A 16,279-nucleotide genomic window follows, 5' to 3' on the forward strand; every position below is an offset into this window, starting at 1 on the left:
GCTTTATTTTCCATGTTTAGAAATACTAGGTAGTTCTATTATTTCCATTATTATGGTGATAAGGGTTTTTTGTCCTGTTGTGTTCTTTTGGGAAACCTATGAGGTTTGGGTTGTGTCTGTGAATCCTGTCTTTGACTTTAGTATGTTTTGCTTGCCTAATGAGTGTGTTTTCTTTTAATGTTACTGTTGCATTTACATTCCCAAGTTAACGTTTCTCTTATGAGACTTGTCATTACAGTCAAATTTTTCTATTCTGCTTACTGTATTTGCTGTGCACTCCCTAAATTCTCCACTCAAAATTCTCATTTCTTTTCTAAAATCACTGAGAAACACAATGTTTAGGGTCCTCTGTCTCATCAAGTATTGAATAATTTCCCATAATTTTACAGTACTTATGCATAGGCACTTGAAGTCATTTACTAGATCTGAAGGTCATATTTCCTTCTGTTTTTTTTTTCTTTTTACTGCTGATTTATCTATTTGACCTATTCTGGTTTTTTTGTTCCTTCTTTACTAAGCTGTTGATTCGTATTTCATGAATGATTTTCTCCCATCACTCTCACTCTTTGCCCCAATTTTTCCCCTACCTCTTCTATTTGATTTTTAAGATTCTTTTTGAGCTCTTCCAGAAATCAGTCTGAGACCAATTCACATTTCTTTGAGGCACTGCATGTAGCAGTTTTGACTTTGTTGTCTTCTTCTGAGTTTGTGTCTTGATCTTCCCTGTCACCATAGCAACTTTCTATGCTCAACTTCTTTGCTTTTCCTCATTTTTTCCAACCTATTTCTTGACTTTTAACTCGTTGGTAAGGTTGGGTTCTGCTCCTGGGGTGGAGGGAGCTCTTTCACAAGCTTTAGGCTTTTTCTGCAGCTGTTTTCAGAGCTAGTTCTGAGGGTCTATAAGTTTTCAATTCTTTCAAGGTGGTATGATCTAAGGAGAGCTGTGTTTATGACCATACTGGCCAGTACTCTCGTCTATGAGCAACCACAAGCACTCTTTTCCATCCCAGATCACACTTCCCTGTGACCACAAGCTCTGATATGCTAGTGTTCTTTCTCACCTGCGCCTATAGCCCAAGATTGCCACCTAGAACTGTGTATGGGCAGTGAAACAGAATCCTGCATCTGCAGTACCAGCAAAGGAACCCTTTTGTAAGCTCCTTCTGATCAGTTGTCCAACTCTCTTACCACCTGTAAGAGAGCTCCAGAAGATACTGCTGCCACCACTGATTTAGTCATCACCACTCCCATCCCAACCTCCAAAGCTTGCTGGTGATTTGTGAGGGTTGGTCTGTTGTAGCAGCCTGCACTGGACTGCATTCCACTCACACCTTGGTGCAATAGGTCTTTCCTACCAACCCTCTAAGTTGTCTTGGGCTGGAAAATTGTTTCACCCAGTTCTTTTGTGGATTCTACTACTCCAGAATTTGTTTTGAGGCATTATTTAAAGTTGTTTTAGGAGAATTTGGGAGAGCTCAGGTAAGTCCCACTCTCTTCTCTGTCATCTTGGCTCTGCCCTCCACATTTTTTCCCCTTCCTTTTTCTTTTTTTACAGTATGGCTAACTTGGAAGCATTTTGCATGACTTCACATGCAAAATATATATATAATAATTATGGATGTAATGATAATGAGTATGGTATTTCTTGCCTTCTCAATGGGTGGGGGAAGAGATGGAGGGAGAGAGTTTGGAACTGAAAATAAAAATTAAAAAAAATTTAAGCACAGCTTACGCTCTATCTTCATCCCTGAACTTTCCTGATCCATTCCTTCCCCCAAATAATGTCTTCCCTCCCATACTATTTTGTATTTAATACTTAGTATTTGTTGGCATTTACTCCCTTTTTATTTATTCTGCATATGTTTCTATATGCACTTTTTGTTTTCTCTGTTAAAATGCAAGTTCCTTATGTGAAGTGGAAATTGATTGATACACAGTACATAGTGCTTGGCCCAAGTAGACCTTTAAGAAATGAATGTTTATTGATAGACTGAGAGATCCTGGGCATGTAGGTAGGATGTACCAGATCTTCTATTTTGAATAGGAGCTTTAAGGTAGTATTAAAATAATCTGATGATTAGTTTACGAGTGATAAGATAGCTGAGTTGGGGATGGAGATGAGAACATAGTGTCTTTAATTTTATCCTTATTCATAGAGTAAGGGGAGACAACAAAATTCTTTATAAGTATATGCAGGATAAATATTAACAGATTAAATACAAATAAATACCAAGCAGTTACATAGACATAGTATAGGAGGGAAAGAAATAAGGAGGGGATTGATGAAGCATGGAAGGTTGATGGAAAAGAGAAACCAAATAAAAGATATTTTCTCTTCTGTTCAGCCTTATGTGAATTTCAGTGTTTCCAAGGATGGAACTTTTGGGAGGGGAAGAAGTAAAACTAGAAATTCTCTGTATAGGAATTCTTGGCATAGCTAGGGAGATAGGCCACATGGCCTACCTAAGAGTTCTTAAGAATGAGGATGCCTAGGACAATAACAAAGTTTACTACAGACTCCAGTAAGATAGGGCAGGTTGCTTAGCATAACAACCAAAAGAATGTTTTTATCTTAAGAGAAGCTCTATGACTAGTATATGCTGATGGATAAACTTAGGAAGGGTTGTCTCTATTTTTAGGGAAAGAAAGTTACCAACAAATTAACCTTTTTCTCCTGATGGAGGAAATACTCAAAATGGAGATTCTACATTGGATTTCCTAGTATCAGGAGTTGAGGCTTCAGTCTGTAGCTGCAGACCATTTCTGGCTTGGTGTGAGTTCAAAGTACACTGACTAAAGAAGGAGTTTCTATGGTATAGGAAAAGATATACTCATGTGATACTTACCATCAACAGAAAATAGAAAATAAAGAAACTGATGAGATCCCACATCAGTGCAGACAACCAGAAACTTAGGACATATACACCACTCACAAACTGGATATGCTTCACTCCAACGACTCTTTCAGTGACTGTTTGTCGAGAAAAACTACTTGCCAAGGTAGCTAGGCCAAAATTTAAAATAAAGGCAAGTACATATCCATTAGAAAAACTGTAAGAGAGAGGACATAGGGACATGTTAATATATGTGGAAAGTAGGAAAAATTCCTTCTATATACATAAATTTCCGGAGTATACATAAATGGTAAACACAATTAAAGTAGGAGAAGTAATAAAGTTGTTGAAACTACTCTTCCCCTTCAACCTAAGGAGAAGGAAAGGTACACATACCCAAAGAAATGTTTTTCAGCACTGATGACTTGATGAGGCTGAGGTTTGTTGAAGACTTCAAGAGAAGCTTTGGGGCCACAAAATAATAAAAATAGGATATTATCCACCACTGTCAGGGATGTTGCAGGTGAATGGAATGCCTCATTGTTGAACAGAGCAGTGGCAACAATGTTGGTTTTATTGACTTTAATGGAAAATGCAACTATACAGTCTTCAATACAGCTTCTACTGTTCCTTAGAAACTCTTCTAGGTCACCTAAAGTAGGGAGGCATTTGAGGTAAGTCAGATGATATGAACTATATAACTTCTTCCATATGTAGGTGGAAATAAAATAAATGAAAATTATATTATCTGTCTTCAAGAGGCCTACAAGTCTAAGTTTTTAAAGATGAAACATAAACATTAACATAGCAACTACTTTTCTTTAAATCTAAATCTACACAGTTAAACCTAATATGGCAGAGAAAGATATACTCATAAGCCTGACTTTCATGTATGTAGCATAACAAACTAGAACTACAATACAAACATATCAAACTCAACACTAATATTTGTAATATTTCCAAAATACAACGATGGCAGAGGTCTAGCTAGAGTTTTTCATTGCCCTTTAAAGATTTCCCTGCTATCAGTGATTATCTGTATCTCTCCTCTATTCTGGCCCATGTCCTAGCTATCATCTCTAATATAGTGAGAATAGGGGTTTGATTTTTTAAACATCTGGAATAATTTCTCAACCTCTTTCTGGTCCAGTTATAATGAAGCAATAGGGAGACTTGACAGGGGGGGCATTTTATTACTGCCTTTTACATATTGTCTCCTACTTGAAATGTTGAGTATAGCTTAATAGATTTGCTCCTGAGAGAAGGCAGTATAATGAACTCCTGAAGAAAAAAAATCATGGATTTGCAAATGAACTCTATTAAATATTCAAACAATTGAAATATTATGTAAACTATTTTTAAAAATAAGAAAAGAAGGGGCTATATCAAATTCTTTCTAGAATATAAATGTTGTCGTAACACCTAAACCAGATTAAATCAAAACAATGATTCATAATGAACTCTGACACACACAAAAAATTTAAATAAAATATTATCAAAGAGTCTATTGCAATGCATATCCATTATAACCATGCTGGATTTTGACCAGAAATGCAGAATTGGTTTAATATTAAGGAAGCTATTAATATGAGTAAGTAAATAAAAGCAATGAAAATCATATCATTATATTAAAAGATGCAAAAATTTTTTTGACAAGATACAATACCTAATCCTGTTAAAAAAACACTATAAAAACGGAGGAATAAATAGACCTTTCCTTAATATGATAAAAAAAATCTACCTAAAGCCAAGAAACAGTATTATATATAGTAGAGATAAAATAATAATTTTTTCTAAAAGATGCAGATGTTCACTTTCACCACTAGTATTTGATATAGCACTAAAAGCTATGCAAATAGACAAGAAAAAGAAACTGAAGAAATAGACAAAGAATAAAAATCACTTTTTATGAATAATGTGATGGTTTACTTAAAAAACCCTAGAGAGATAACTGAAACTTAATTAAAGTAATAACTTCAGCAAAGTTGCAAGATATAAAATAAATCTATTCAAATCACCAGCACATCAGTATGTTACCAACAAAACCTGATATGAAGGGATAGAAAGAGAAATTCCATTTATAAACAACTACAGAATGTAGTGGGGCACCTAGATGACTCAGTGGATAGAATACTGGACCTGGAGTCAGGAAGACCCAAGTTCAAGTAAGGTTCAGATACTTACTAGCTGTATAACCTTGGCCAAGTCACTTAATCCTATTTGCTTCAGTTTCATCGTTTGTAAAATGAGCTGGAGAAGGAAATTTCAAACCACTCCTGTATCTTTGCAAAGAAAACCCCAAAAGGGATCACAAATAATTGAACATGCCTACTGTGTGTTGGGTTCTTTGTTAAGTGTTGAGGATACAGGTGTCAGAGAGGACATTGTCCCATGGTAGGGTCCTTCCCCTACCATGTTATGCAGCCTACCGCTGATCTATATTCTCGTCACATTTTATCCCCATTGGCCTCAAAATCCCTGTGTCCATTCTCCCCAGGTACCAGTTGCTCCAGGAGTTCCAACTCCTCCCTCCCCACATTAAAAAAGGATGAGCAGACTTTTCAAGAATGATCAGGGGCTAGGGTAGACTAATGTTACTTATATTAAATGATCTCCATTGTCATGGGCATTTTGATCTTCCACAATGGAAATAAAAATACATTTTATTGATGTCTTTTTGCCTTGATATCACAATCAGTTCTTGGAAAGGAGGGGAAAATATCCCTCCTACCTCTGCCAGATTTAATCCTCCTTTTAAGAAAAATGAAAATAATTTTTAAAAATTAATACAATACAATAAACATTTAAGAAGTGAAAAAAATCTACTTCAGAACCTATACTGAACTACCCAAGGGACTATTATCCCTCACTAGTGTTAACTACCAGAAATGTTGGAAATTTTGCACTTTGCTTATTTTGCAAAGCCAATCTTGTTCTACAGTTTTGAATTCATAGTAGTTTAAGAAAAATAAGCTGTTAGTAGTAACTCAGCTAACCAGTAGGTAATTGTGAAAGGCAAAAGCTTGGAATCCATGCTTTGCTGATCCAAGTCTGTAAAGTACAATAGGTTTTATCTAGTACTCCTTACCCTAGTTTTCTAGGCCTGCATTTATGCTTCCAGAATGAATTGGGAAGTGTCATTTCATTTGGCCTTTATCCCACTCACTTCCTCAGAACATATTTAGCAAGCTAAATATTAGTGAGTATCCAGTATCTGGGCCAACTTTGGTGTTGCACCCTGCTTGATATGGAGAGTTTGGGTAGTTAAACATTCATCAGACAGTCTTGTTTGCCATGAAATGATAATGCCCAGTATCTTAGCCTGTTTATAGTCATATATAATCATATATAAGATATGTATAATAGACTGATACATAAGAAGGGGCTGCAGCATGCAGGAATAGTTTTAGCAAAACTGTCCATGTTAACAAGTGAGTTTTGGAGCCAGAGGCACAAAGGATGCCTTTCATATACCATGTTTGTGGCCCAGCTAAGTATCACAGGCCCATTTTCTTTACAACTGGAAACATCTGCTGTGGCAAAGAGAGCCCAGAATTTGGAATTACAGGGCTTGGGTTCAAGTTTGTGCACTGCCTGCTTGTTAACTGTTTGCCCTTACAAGTCACTTAACCCAATAAGATAATCAAATAATCACTATGATCTCCTCTAGCTCTTGATAGTAAGACTGTTTAGCACAGAGAGCTCTGCACAACAGCATACAATACTCAGCTTGTCCTCACCTTTCACTTCTTGGAGGCTCTGTCCTTTATCTGTCACCAAAATTTCAATGTAGTTTAAAATTTCCTGGGTCACAGATGAATTTCCAGAGATAGAAAAGGGCACGATGGTTTTGCCATATGGACTCAAATCCAGTTTCAAGAGTGGCCCATCCTTATGAAGTGGAGAACGAAAGATACTTAACAGTAAGGAAATGTACAGGAGAGGTGTCAATAAGCATATGAAGGTCATCTTCCAGTTGCGCCAACTGTAGATAGCCTTTTTTACAAACATGGCATAGAACTGCTGGCAGTAAAGAGTACACTAGAAAAAGGAAAAAAGAGACACAACATTACAATGATCACAGATCTTAGGAAGTCATTCAAGCTGAAATCCATTTCAGCTTGTGTCTTGGTTCTAAAGTTTCTGCTCAGCAAAACCAGCCCTTTGCTATGCCTTTGATTTCTAATGAGGAAGTCCAGAAAGAAAAAAGAAATACAGAATTATTGTTCTGCAGCCTGTGGTTCATAAGTGTGCATGTGAGGGGGAAGGTTTTCAGCACCACAGAATCTATTCTTCCACTCCAGCCTGACCACCCCACACAGCCTTGAATTTTGTGGCAGCTGTAGCCCTCAAAACTTTTGCTCTCTCATGTCCACAGGACTTCTCATGGCTTCCCTTTCTCCCGCTCCATGCATCTTCAATAAGATTTATCAGGAGTTTGGCTCCTATCTGAACTCACTTGAACTGACCTCTTCTTAAACTGCTATACTGTATCAACAACATGCATTATAGTCAATCATTATTTGGCTAAATGTTACTTGCACTTCAAGAATGATGATTTTCCCCATTAATATATCAATAATGATTAAAAAATAAAATCACATTTACTTCTTATCTATTTATCAAACCTATATTTGTCAGGTCTCTAAATATAAAGGAAATGAGTTATGTTTCATAAAGAAATTTTTATTCACTTTTCTGAAAATATATTTCATATATTTCCTTTTGTTTTTATATCAGTCATTTCTTAAAGCATCAGTACACTGAATCATGCTTCACAACATAGAAAACAATCAAGCAAAATACAGTAACATCTGATAATGTATGCAATATTTTGTCTTATTAGTTCTCTATCTCTCTGCCATGAGGAAAGCAGTACATTTCATTTATCTGTTTCCAGGATCTTATTATTTTGGAGTAAACTCCAATTATTTGAAAATTAATTCCTTTTTTCATGCTATTGAGCGGGAAGAAGGGAAATAAATATTCACTAAGCACCTACTATATGTCAAACACTGTGCTAAGCATTTTACAAATTTTATTTCACTTGATCCTAACAATTCTGGGAGATAGGCACTATTATTAACTTCATTAAAGCCAAGAAAACTGAGACAAGCAGAAATTGTGACTTGTATCACACAGTGAAAGAGGCTGAATTTGAACTCAATTCATCCTGACTCCAAACCTTGCACTCTGTTCTGTGTCATAATGTATACAGAGTAGCCCATGGATATACTGTATTCTTGGCTTTGTTCACTTACCTTTGCATTTGGTTCATACAAATCTTCCCATGTTTTTCTGAATTTCTCATATAGGTACTTTCTTAGCACACAGTAATATTTCATTACATTCATATAGCACAGCATTTAGCCATTTCCTACCCTATTTTGTTGATAATTCTTTGCTGTCACAAAGAGTGCTGCTATGAATTTCTTGGTAATATTGCACCAGTGTTGTCTTTTGCTCTCATTTGGTATATGACCAGCACAAGGACTGCTAGATCAAGAGGTATGGAAAATTTACTAATTTTTCTTGCACAATTCCAAATTGCTATAAAAAAAGTTTAAACCACTTTACAACATCAACAATATGTCTTGTACCTGACTTTCCAAACATCTTTAATACTGACTATTGCCCTTATTTCCTCATCTTTATCAATTTATATGGTGTAAAGTGAAATTGCAGTGTTATTATACTGCATATTTCTTTACTATTAGTGATATGGAACATGTTTTAATATGATCATGTATACATTAGAATTTTCTTTGGAAAGCTATTTGTTCATATCCTGTAACAAATTATCTATTGGGGAATCGTTCCTAAGGGTACACATCTGGGTCAATTCTTTGCATGTTATGCTCATTAACTTTAAAAAAATGGATTATTATTGATTTCTGTTTTTTGATATCACCAGAGTTATCCCCAGTATCCATTCCCTGCCTCCTCCCAGAGAATCATCTCTATTATTAACAAATTATATTATTTAGTATCAACAAATTATTAACAAATATTATTATTTAATAAATTAACAAATTATTATTTGTTATTAATTAACAAACAATAATATTTAAAGACATAAAGTAGGCAGGGGAGAGAATCAGTATAAGTGATCAATGCATTGAAAAATCCCAAAACATGGGTAATGTATAATATAGAATGACAGCCAAATATGCATACCCACATATACGTCTATGTAATGACTATATCTCTTAGATAACAAATTCTTATCAGAAAAACTGATTTCCACCCCCCACTTCTCTTTTAACTACTTCTCATTCTAGGTGTATTGATTTTATCTGTAAATAAGTTCCTTCATTTTATGTAATCAAAGTTATCTATTTTATCTTTTGTAATTGCTTCTCTCTCTTGTTTGGTTAAGAATATGTCTCCTACCCATAGCTTTGAGAAGTATATTATCTGTTTTTCTTCTAATTTAAAAAAGTATTATGATAGTTCACATCAAGGTAACACACATATTTAGATTGTATAATGAAAGATGCTATAAAATACCCAGCAAAACTGAGTATAATAATACTTGAGGGGAAAAAATGGTCATTCAATGATACAGAGGATTTTCAAGCATTCTTGATGAAAATACCAGAACTGAATAGAAAATTTGACTTTCAAACACAAGAATCAAGAGAAGCATGAAAAGGTAAACAGGAGGCAGAGCCAAGATGGCAGAGTAGAAAGACGCACATACACATAGCTCCGAACCCACAGCCCATAGATCATCTGTAAAAAAGAACCCCTGGTGAATTCTGGAGCAGCAGAGGCCACAGAACGGTGGAGCAAAGGAGATTTCTGTTCCAGAGATCCTGAAAACCTCTCGCAAAAGGTCCGTCGCTCTGCGGACATGGAGCCGAGCCCAGCCCTGCATTGGCCAAGGCACCGAGAGGAGCAGATCCGAGCAGACTTCAGGGATGGGATCTCCAGCGGTCATGTGGGTCCCTCCACCCACAGGTGACGGGGGTTGGTGAGAGGGTCTCTTTGGCGGGTCGAGAGGGGAGCGGGGTGCCCCCATAACTCAGGCCCCCTCGGGAGGTAGCAGCAAAGGCAGCAGCAGACAAGGGCTCCCCAAGCAGTCAGGAGCCCAGATCCATTGTTGAAGGTCTCTGCATAAACCCCCTGAGGGTACTGAGCCCAAGAGGTGGCCCTGCCCCCACCTGAGCACCTGAACTTAATCTCACACTGAATAGCAGCCCCACCCCCGCCCCAAGCCCTGAGGCTGGGAAGCAGCATTTGATTCTCAGACCCCAAGCACTGGCTGGGAGGATCTGGAGGCAAAGTGGGTGTGAAGAGAATATTCAGAAGTCAAGTCACTGGCTGGGAAAATGCCCAGAAAAGGGAAAAGAAATAAGACTATAGAAGGTTACTTTCTTGGTGAACAGGCATTTCCTCCCTTCCTTTCTGATGAGGAAGAACAATGCTTACCATCAGGGAAAGACACAGAAATCAAGGCTTCTGTATCCCAGCCCACTCAATGGGCTCAGGCCATGGAAGAGCTCAAAAGGGATTTTGAAAATCAAGTAAGAGAGGTGGAGGAAAAGCTGGGAAGAGAAATGAGAGACATGCAGTCAAAGGATGAACAGCAGGTCAGCACTCTGCTAAAGGAGACCCAAAAAAATGCTGAAGAAAATAACACCTTGAAAAATAGGCTAACTCAATTGGCAAAAGAGGTTCAAAAAGCCAATGAGGAGAAGAATGCTTTCAAAAGCAGAATTACCCAAATGGAAAAGGAGGTTCAAAAGCTCACTGAAGAAAATAGTTCTTTCAAAATTAGAATGGAACAGATGGAGGCTAATGACTTTATGAGAAACCAAGAAATCACAAAACAAAACCAAAAGAATGAAAAAATAGAAGATAATGTGAAGTATCTCATTGGAAAAACAACTGACCTGGAAAATAGATCCAGGAGAGACAATTTAAAAATTATGGGACTACCTGAAAGCCTTGATCACAAAAAGAGCCTAGACATCATCTTTCATGAAATTATCAAGGAAAACTGCCCTGAGATTCTAGAACCAGGGGGCAAAATAAATATTGAAAGAATCCACAGAACACTGCCTGAAAGAGATCCAAAAAGAGACACTCCTAGGAACATTGTGGCCAAATTCCAGCGTTCCCTGTTCAAGGAGAAAATATTTCAAGCAGCTAGAAAGAAACAATTCAAGTATTGTGGAAATACAATCAGGATAACACAAGATCTAGCAGCTTCTACATTAAGGGATCGAAGGGCATGGAACAGGATATTCCAGAAGTCAAAGGAACTAGGACTAAAACCACGAATCACCTACCCAGCAAAACTGAGTATAACACTTAGGGGAAAAATTGGTCTTTCAATGAAATAGAGGACTTTCAAGCATTCTTGATGAAAAGACCAGAGCTGAAAAGAAAAATTGACTTTCAAACACAAGAATGAAGAGAAGCATGAAAAGGTAAATAGCAAAGAGAAGTCATAAGGGACTTACTACAGTTGAACTGTTTACATTCCTACATGGAAAGACAATATTTGTAACGCTTGAAACTGTTCAGTATCTGGGTACTGGGTGGGATTACACACACACACATGCACACACACACACACACATAGAGACAGAGTGCACAGAGTGAATTGAAGAGGATGGGATCATATCTTAAAAAAATGAAATCAAACAGAGAGAGAGAGAAATATATTGGGAGGAGAAAGGGAGAAATGGAATGGGGCAAATTATCTCTCATAAAAGAGGCAAGCAAAAGACTTATTAGTGGAGGGATAAAGAGGGGAGGTGAGAGAAAAACATGAAGTTTACTCTCATCACATTCCACTAAAGGAAGGAATAAAATGCACACTCATTTTGGTATGAAAATCTATCTCACAATACAGGAAACTGGGGGATAAGGGGATAAGCAGGGTGGGGGGGATGATGGAAGAGAGGGCATGGGGAGGAGGGAGCAATTTGAGGTCGACACTCATGGGGAGGGACAGGATCAAAAGAGAGAACAGAAGTAATGGGGGACAGGATAGTATGGAGGGAAATATAGTTAGTCTTATACAACACGACTATTATGGAAGTCATTTGCAAAACTACACATATTTAGCCTATATTGAATTGCCTGCCTTCCAAAGGGAAGGGGTGGGGAGGGAGGGAGGTAAAGAAGTTGGAACTCAAAGTTTTAGGAACAACTGTCGAGTACTGTCCTTGCCACGAGGAGATAAGTAATACAGGTAAAGGGGTATAGAAAGTTATCTGGCCCTACAAGACAAAAGAGAAGATGGAGACAAGGGCAGAGAGGGATGATAGAAGAGAGGGCAGATTGGTGATAGGGGCAATTAGAATGCTCGGTGTTTTGGGGGGAGAGGGGACAAAAGGTGAGAAAATTTGGAACCCAAAATTCTGTTTAAATGAATGTTAAAAGTTAAATAAAAAAAAAAAAGATTGTCTCTCAAGGGATAGAATAAAACAGAGATTTGGGTGACCTGCCAAAAAAAAAAGAAAGAAAGAAAAAGAAAAGGTAAACAGGAAATAGAAATCATAAGGGACTTTCTAAAGTTGAACTGTTTACATTCCTACATGGAAAGATAATATATGTAACTCTTGAGATTTTCTCAGTATTTGGGTAGGTGGAGGAATTATGCACACATGCACACACATATGTATAGAAAGAGAGCACAGGGTGAGTTGAATAGGAAGGGGAGATGCCTAAAAAAAAAGATAAAATTAAGGGGTGAGAGAGGAATATATTGGAAGGAGAAAGGGAGAAATGGAATGGGGCAAATTATCTCTCATAAAAGAAACAAGAGAAAGCTTTTTCAATGGAGGAGAACAGGGAGAAGGTAAGAGAGGAAAAGTGAAGCTTGCTGTCATCACATTCGGCTTAAGGAGGGAATAACATGCTCACTCAATTTGGTATGAAAATCTATCTTACAATACAGGAAAGTAGGGGAGAATGGGACAAGTGGGGTGAGAGGAATGATAGAAGGGAGGACAAATGAGAGAAGGGAGTAATTACTTTTGGGGAGGGACAAGGTCAAAAGAGAGAATAGAACAAATGGGAGCCAGGATATGATGGAGGGAGATATAGTTAGTCTTACATAACATGAGTATTATGGAAGTCTTTTGCAAAACTACACATATACAGCCTTTATTGAATTGCCTGCCTTCTCAGTGGGAATGGGTGGGGAGGGAGGAAGGGAGAGAAGTTGGAATTCCAAGTATTAGGAATGAATGTTGAGAATTGTTTTTGCACACAGCTGGGAAATAAGAAATACAAGTAGTGGGATAAAGAAATCTATCTTACCCTAAAAGGAGAGAAGATGGTGATAAGGGAAAGATGGGGTGTGGTAGAAGGGAGGGCATATTGATGGAAGGTGTAATCAGAATGTAAGGCATTATGGGGTGGGTTGAGGGGAGAGATGGGGAGAAAATTTGGAAACTCAAAATTTTGTGGAAATGAGTGTGGAAAACTAAAAATAAATAAACATTTTAAAAAAGATGCTGTAAAGTGTTGCAATAAATGTAATTTCTGTAAAATGGCTTTCTGATATCTTCTTGTAGCTTAGATATTGTTGCCTTTATGAATTTAGATGCTAAGGCATTTGGAGACTGTTAGTCAATTACCTATTTTGGTTTGTTGTCTATGGTTCCTTTTCACATGAAACATTATGCGTTTTTATGTTTTCTTCTTCATTCCTTTTGTTTTAAAAAATGTTTTTTCCTTTGTCAGGTAGCATGTTTGCAACTCCTGCTCTTCTGGACTACCTTGATACATAGTATTTCTTTTACCATCCCTTCTGTTTTATTTTGTCTATATTTTTGTTTTTAAAATATTTCTTACAAGCCACAAGCGGTAGGATTTTGTTTTCTTATCCAATCTCACTCTTTTTCATTTGATTGGATTGTTTAATCTATTCGTATTTAAAGATATGAATTAGGTTTATATTTTCCTCTATTGCTAACATTGGATTTTATCAAGTTATGATTTTCTCCATCTTCTACTGTAAGCACAGTACTATTTCAGTTACTTTTTAATTTATTTTTAACAGTTTATAACAGATAAAGCAATTCAAAATTTTGGTCAGGTGATATATCTTTTTAAAGCATTTACAATATGGACCACAAAATAATTTTTTTTTAACATTAAACAACTGAGACAGATAATATTCTTGTTGCTAACTTCACAAGCTCTTGACCTAATTGTTTCCACAGTATTACTAAGAATTAAAGGACCCTAACTTAATGTTTTTGGTCTAAAGTCCTATGTCTAATAGTTTAATTTTAGACAACCTCGCATGTTCCCCTACCCATAATCTATAATTGAATAGATCTGGTATTAAGCTTACAAACCTTTTAACTATAGGAAATTGCCACCAATAGTAAGGACATTGCAGGGATACAATAACTCCCCAACTTCATGTCAACGCAAGGCAGGATTAGATTATCAACTTGCATTCAGTCAGGCTTAAAGTCTGCCAGGTGTAAGTGGGAAAATTGAATCAGGAGAATCCCACCTCAGCCCATGCTGAACAGCTGCTCTTCCACCCTTCCCTTGAGATCACCTATGCAGTTCATATCAGCATCTCATCAGTTTACTGCCATCATGTATTGGAGGCTCAGATCACCTTACTTGCTTCCCATACCTGGAGTTAGACTCAGAAGAACAGTCACTTAATAGTCCCATAGCATCTAAAAATGTCAAGTTCCAATAACCAGGTTTCAAATATGATTGTAGTTTCACTTTGGCTAAGGAACATCTTTTGAGGCAAGTCTTAAGTGGCTTACATGTCTTTCTATACATATTCTAATTCCTGATTAACTGGCAATCATAAAATCAAATTCACCATTAAAACCTTGACTTCTGCATCAATGCCAAATTTTATCCGAGGTTACCTTCCTCTAGGAAATTTAGACTGAAATTCTTTTCTCCAAACTAAAGATGTCATTGATTTATTCTCAGTGATTAATTCAGTCTATTGTTTTAATACTAATCGCTTTTACCTCACTTTGTAACATGTCCAATTTTTCTCCCCATCACTCCCCTCCCCCCACTTCCTAATACCTTGCATTCTGATTACTCCTTCCCTCAATGTACCCTCCCCTCCATCATACCCCACCCCTCTCCTATCCCCATCTTCTCTCTTTTCTTGCAGGGCAAGATAAATTTCCATACCCCTATTTCTGTAGTTCTTATTTCTTGATTATATGTAATAAAAATTCTCAACATTCATTTCTAATACTTTGAATTCCAACTTCTCTCCCTCTCCCCCTCCCTCCCCAGCCCCACTGAGAAGGGAAGCAAGTCAATACAGACTAAATATGTGTTGTTTTGCAAAAGACTTCCATAGTAATCATGTTGTGTAATACTAATTATATTGCCCTCTGACCTACCCTATCCTCCCTTATTTTTCCCCCCTACAACTGACCTTGTCCCTTCTTGAAAGTGTTTATTTCTAGTGACTCCCTTCTCCCATTTGCCCTCCCTTCTAACATTCCCCTCGCTCCACTTGTCACCTCCTCTCCTACTTTCTTGTGGTGTATATAAATTTTCATATCAAATTTAGTGAGCATGTTATTCCTTCCTTCAGCCACATATGGGGAGAGTAGCTTTATTCCCCACCTCCTTCTCCCTTATCTCCTCCATTGAATAAGATTTTTCTTATCTCTTTTATGAGTTATAGCCTGCCCCATTCCATTACTCCCTTTCTCTTCCCGGAATTTTCCTCCTTCACCCCTTAATTTTTATTTTAGTGTGTGTGTGTGTGTGTGTGTGTGTGTGTGTGTGTGTGTGTATCATCTCTTCTAATATAACACACCCCTGTACTCTCTATTTATCTATGTGTGTGTGTGTGTGTGTGTGTGTGTGTGTGTGTGTGTACTATCTCTCCAACTACCCAAATACTTGAGAAAAGATTCAAGAGTTAAAAATATTTTCTTTCCATGTAGTAATGTAAATAGTTCAGCTTTAGAGAGTCTTTTATGATTTTTCTTTTTTGTTTACCTTTTCATGCTTCTCTTGATTCTTGTCTTGGGAAGTCAAGTTTTTAAATACAGATCTGGTCTTTTCCTCAACATAAAATGTTCAAATTCAACTATATCACTGAATGACCATTTTTTTCCCCTTGAAGTATTATATCCAGATTTGCTGGGTATATTTCAGTTACTTTTGCTAAATCTTTTGTAAGATGGCCCTATTCCCACTATCTTCTCCCCATCACCAATCTCCCTATGGTTAATACCAATTTGTGTTTAGAGTTTTGTTCATTAATTTCTTTTTCTTTTCTGCTTTTATCTTGTTATTTCTTAGACTTTTTAAAAAAATCTTAGTCAAATTAGATGCCCCTTTCCTCTCTTCCCTTTCAACTAGTTCTCTTCTTTAGTTTTTTAAACTTCACTTTTGTTCCCCTTGCCAGAGAGGATTACACTCACTTATTCTATTCATTATCCATTCTCTTTTTCCTTTTTCTC

At 37.0% G+C, this 16,279-nt stretch overlaps 1 protein-coding gene across 4 annotated transcripts in view; it reads right to left on the reverse strand.

Annotated features, from left to right (window-relative positions):
• Positions 1 to 16,279, reverse strand: part of LOC140497227 (phospholipid-transporting ATPase ABCA3-like) — a 264,641-nt gene that overhangs the window by 78,524 nt on the left and 169,838 nt on the right. For 3 of the 4 annotated variants that reach the window (XM_072597913.1, XM_072597912.1, XM_072597915.1), the window contains 3 exons: positions 6,575 to 6,875; positions 3,231 to 3,486; positions 2,847 to 3,051 (listed from right to left, as the gene is read on the reverse strand). In XM_072597913.1, the coding sequence (XP_072454014.1) occupies positions 2,847 to 3,051; positions 3,231 to 3,486; positions 6,575 to 6,875 (762 nt within the window). The remainder of the gene's footprint in view (positions 1 to 2,846; positions 3,052 to 3,230; positions 3,487 to 6,574; positions 6,876 to 16,279) is intronic. The other variant, XM_072597914.1, reaches the window with a different exon arrangement.

Source organism: Notamacropus eugenii, chromosome 3 (assembly GCF_028372415.1).
Source record: "Notamacropus eugenii isolate mMacEug1 chromosome 3, mMacEug1.pri_v2, whole genome shotgun sequence".
In the NCBI taxonomy this organism is placed as follows: Eukaryota; Metazoa; Chordata; class Mammalia; order Diprotodontia; family Macropodidae; genus Notamacropus; species Notamacropus eugenii.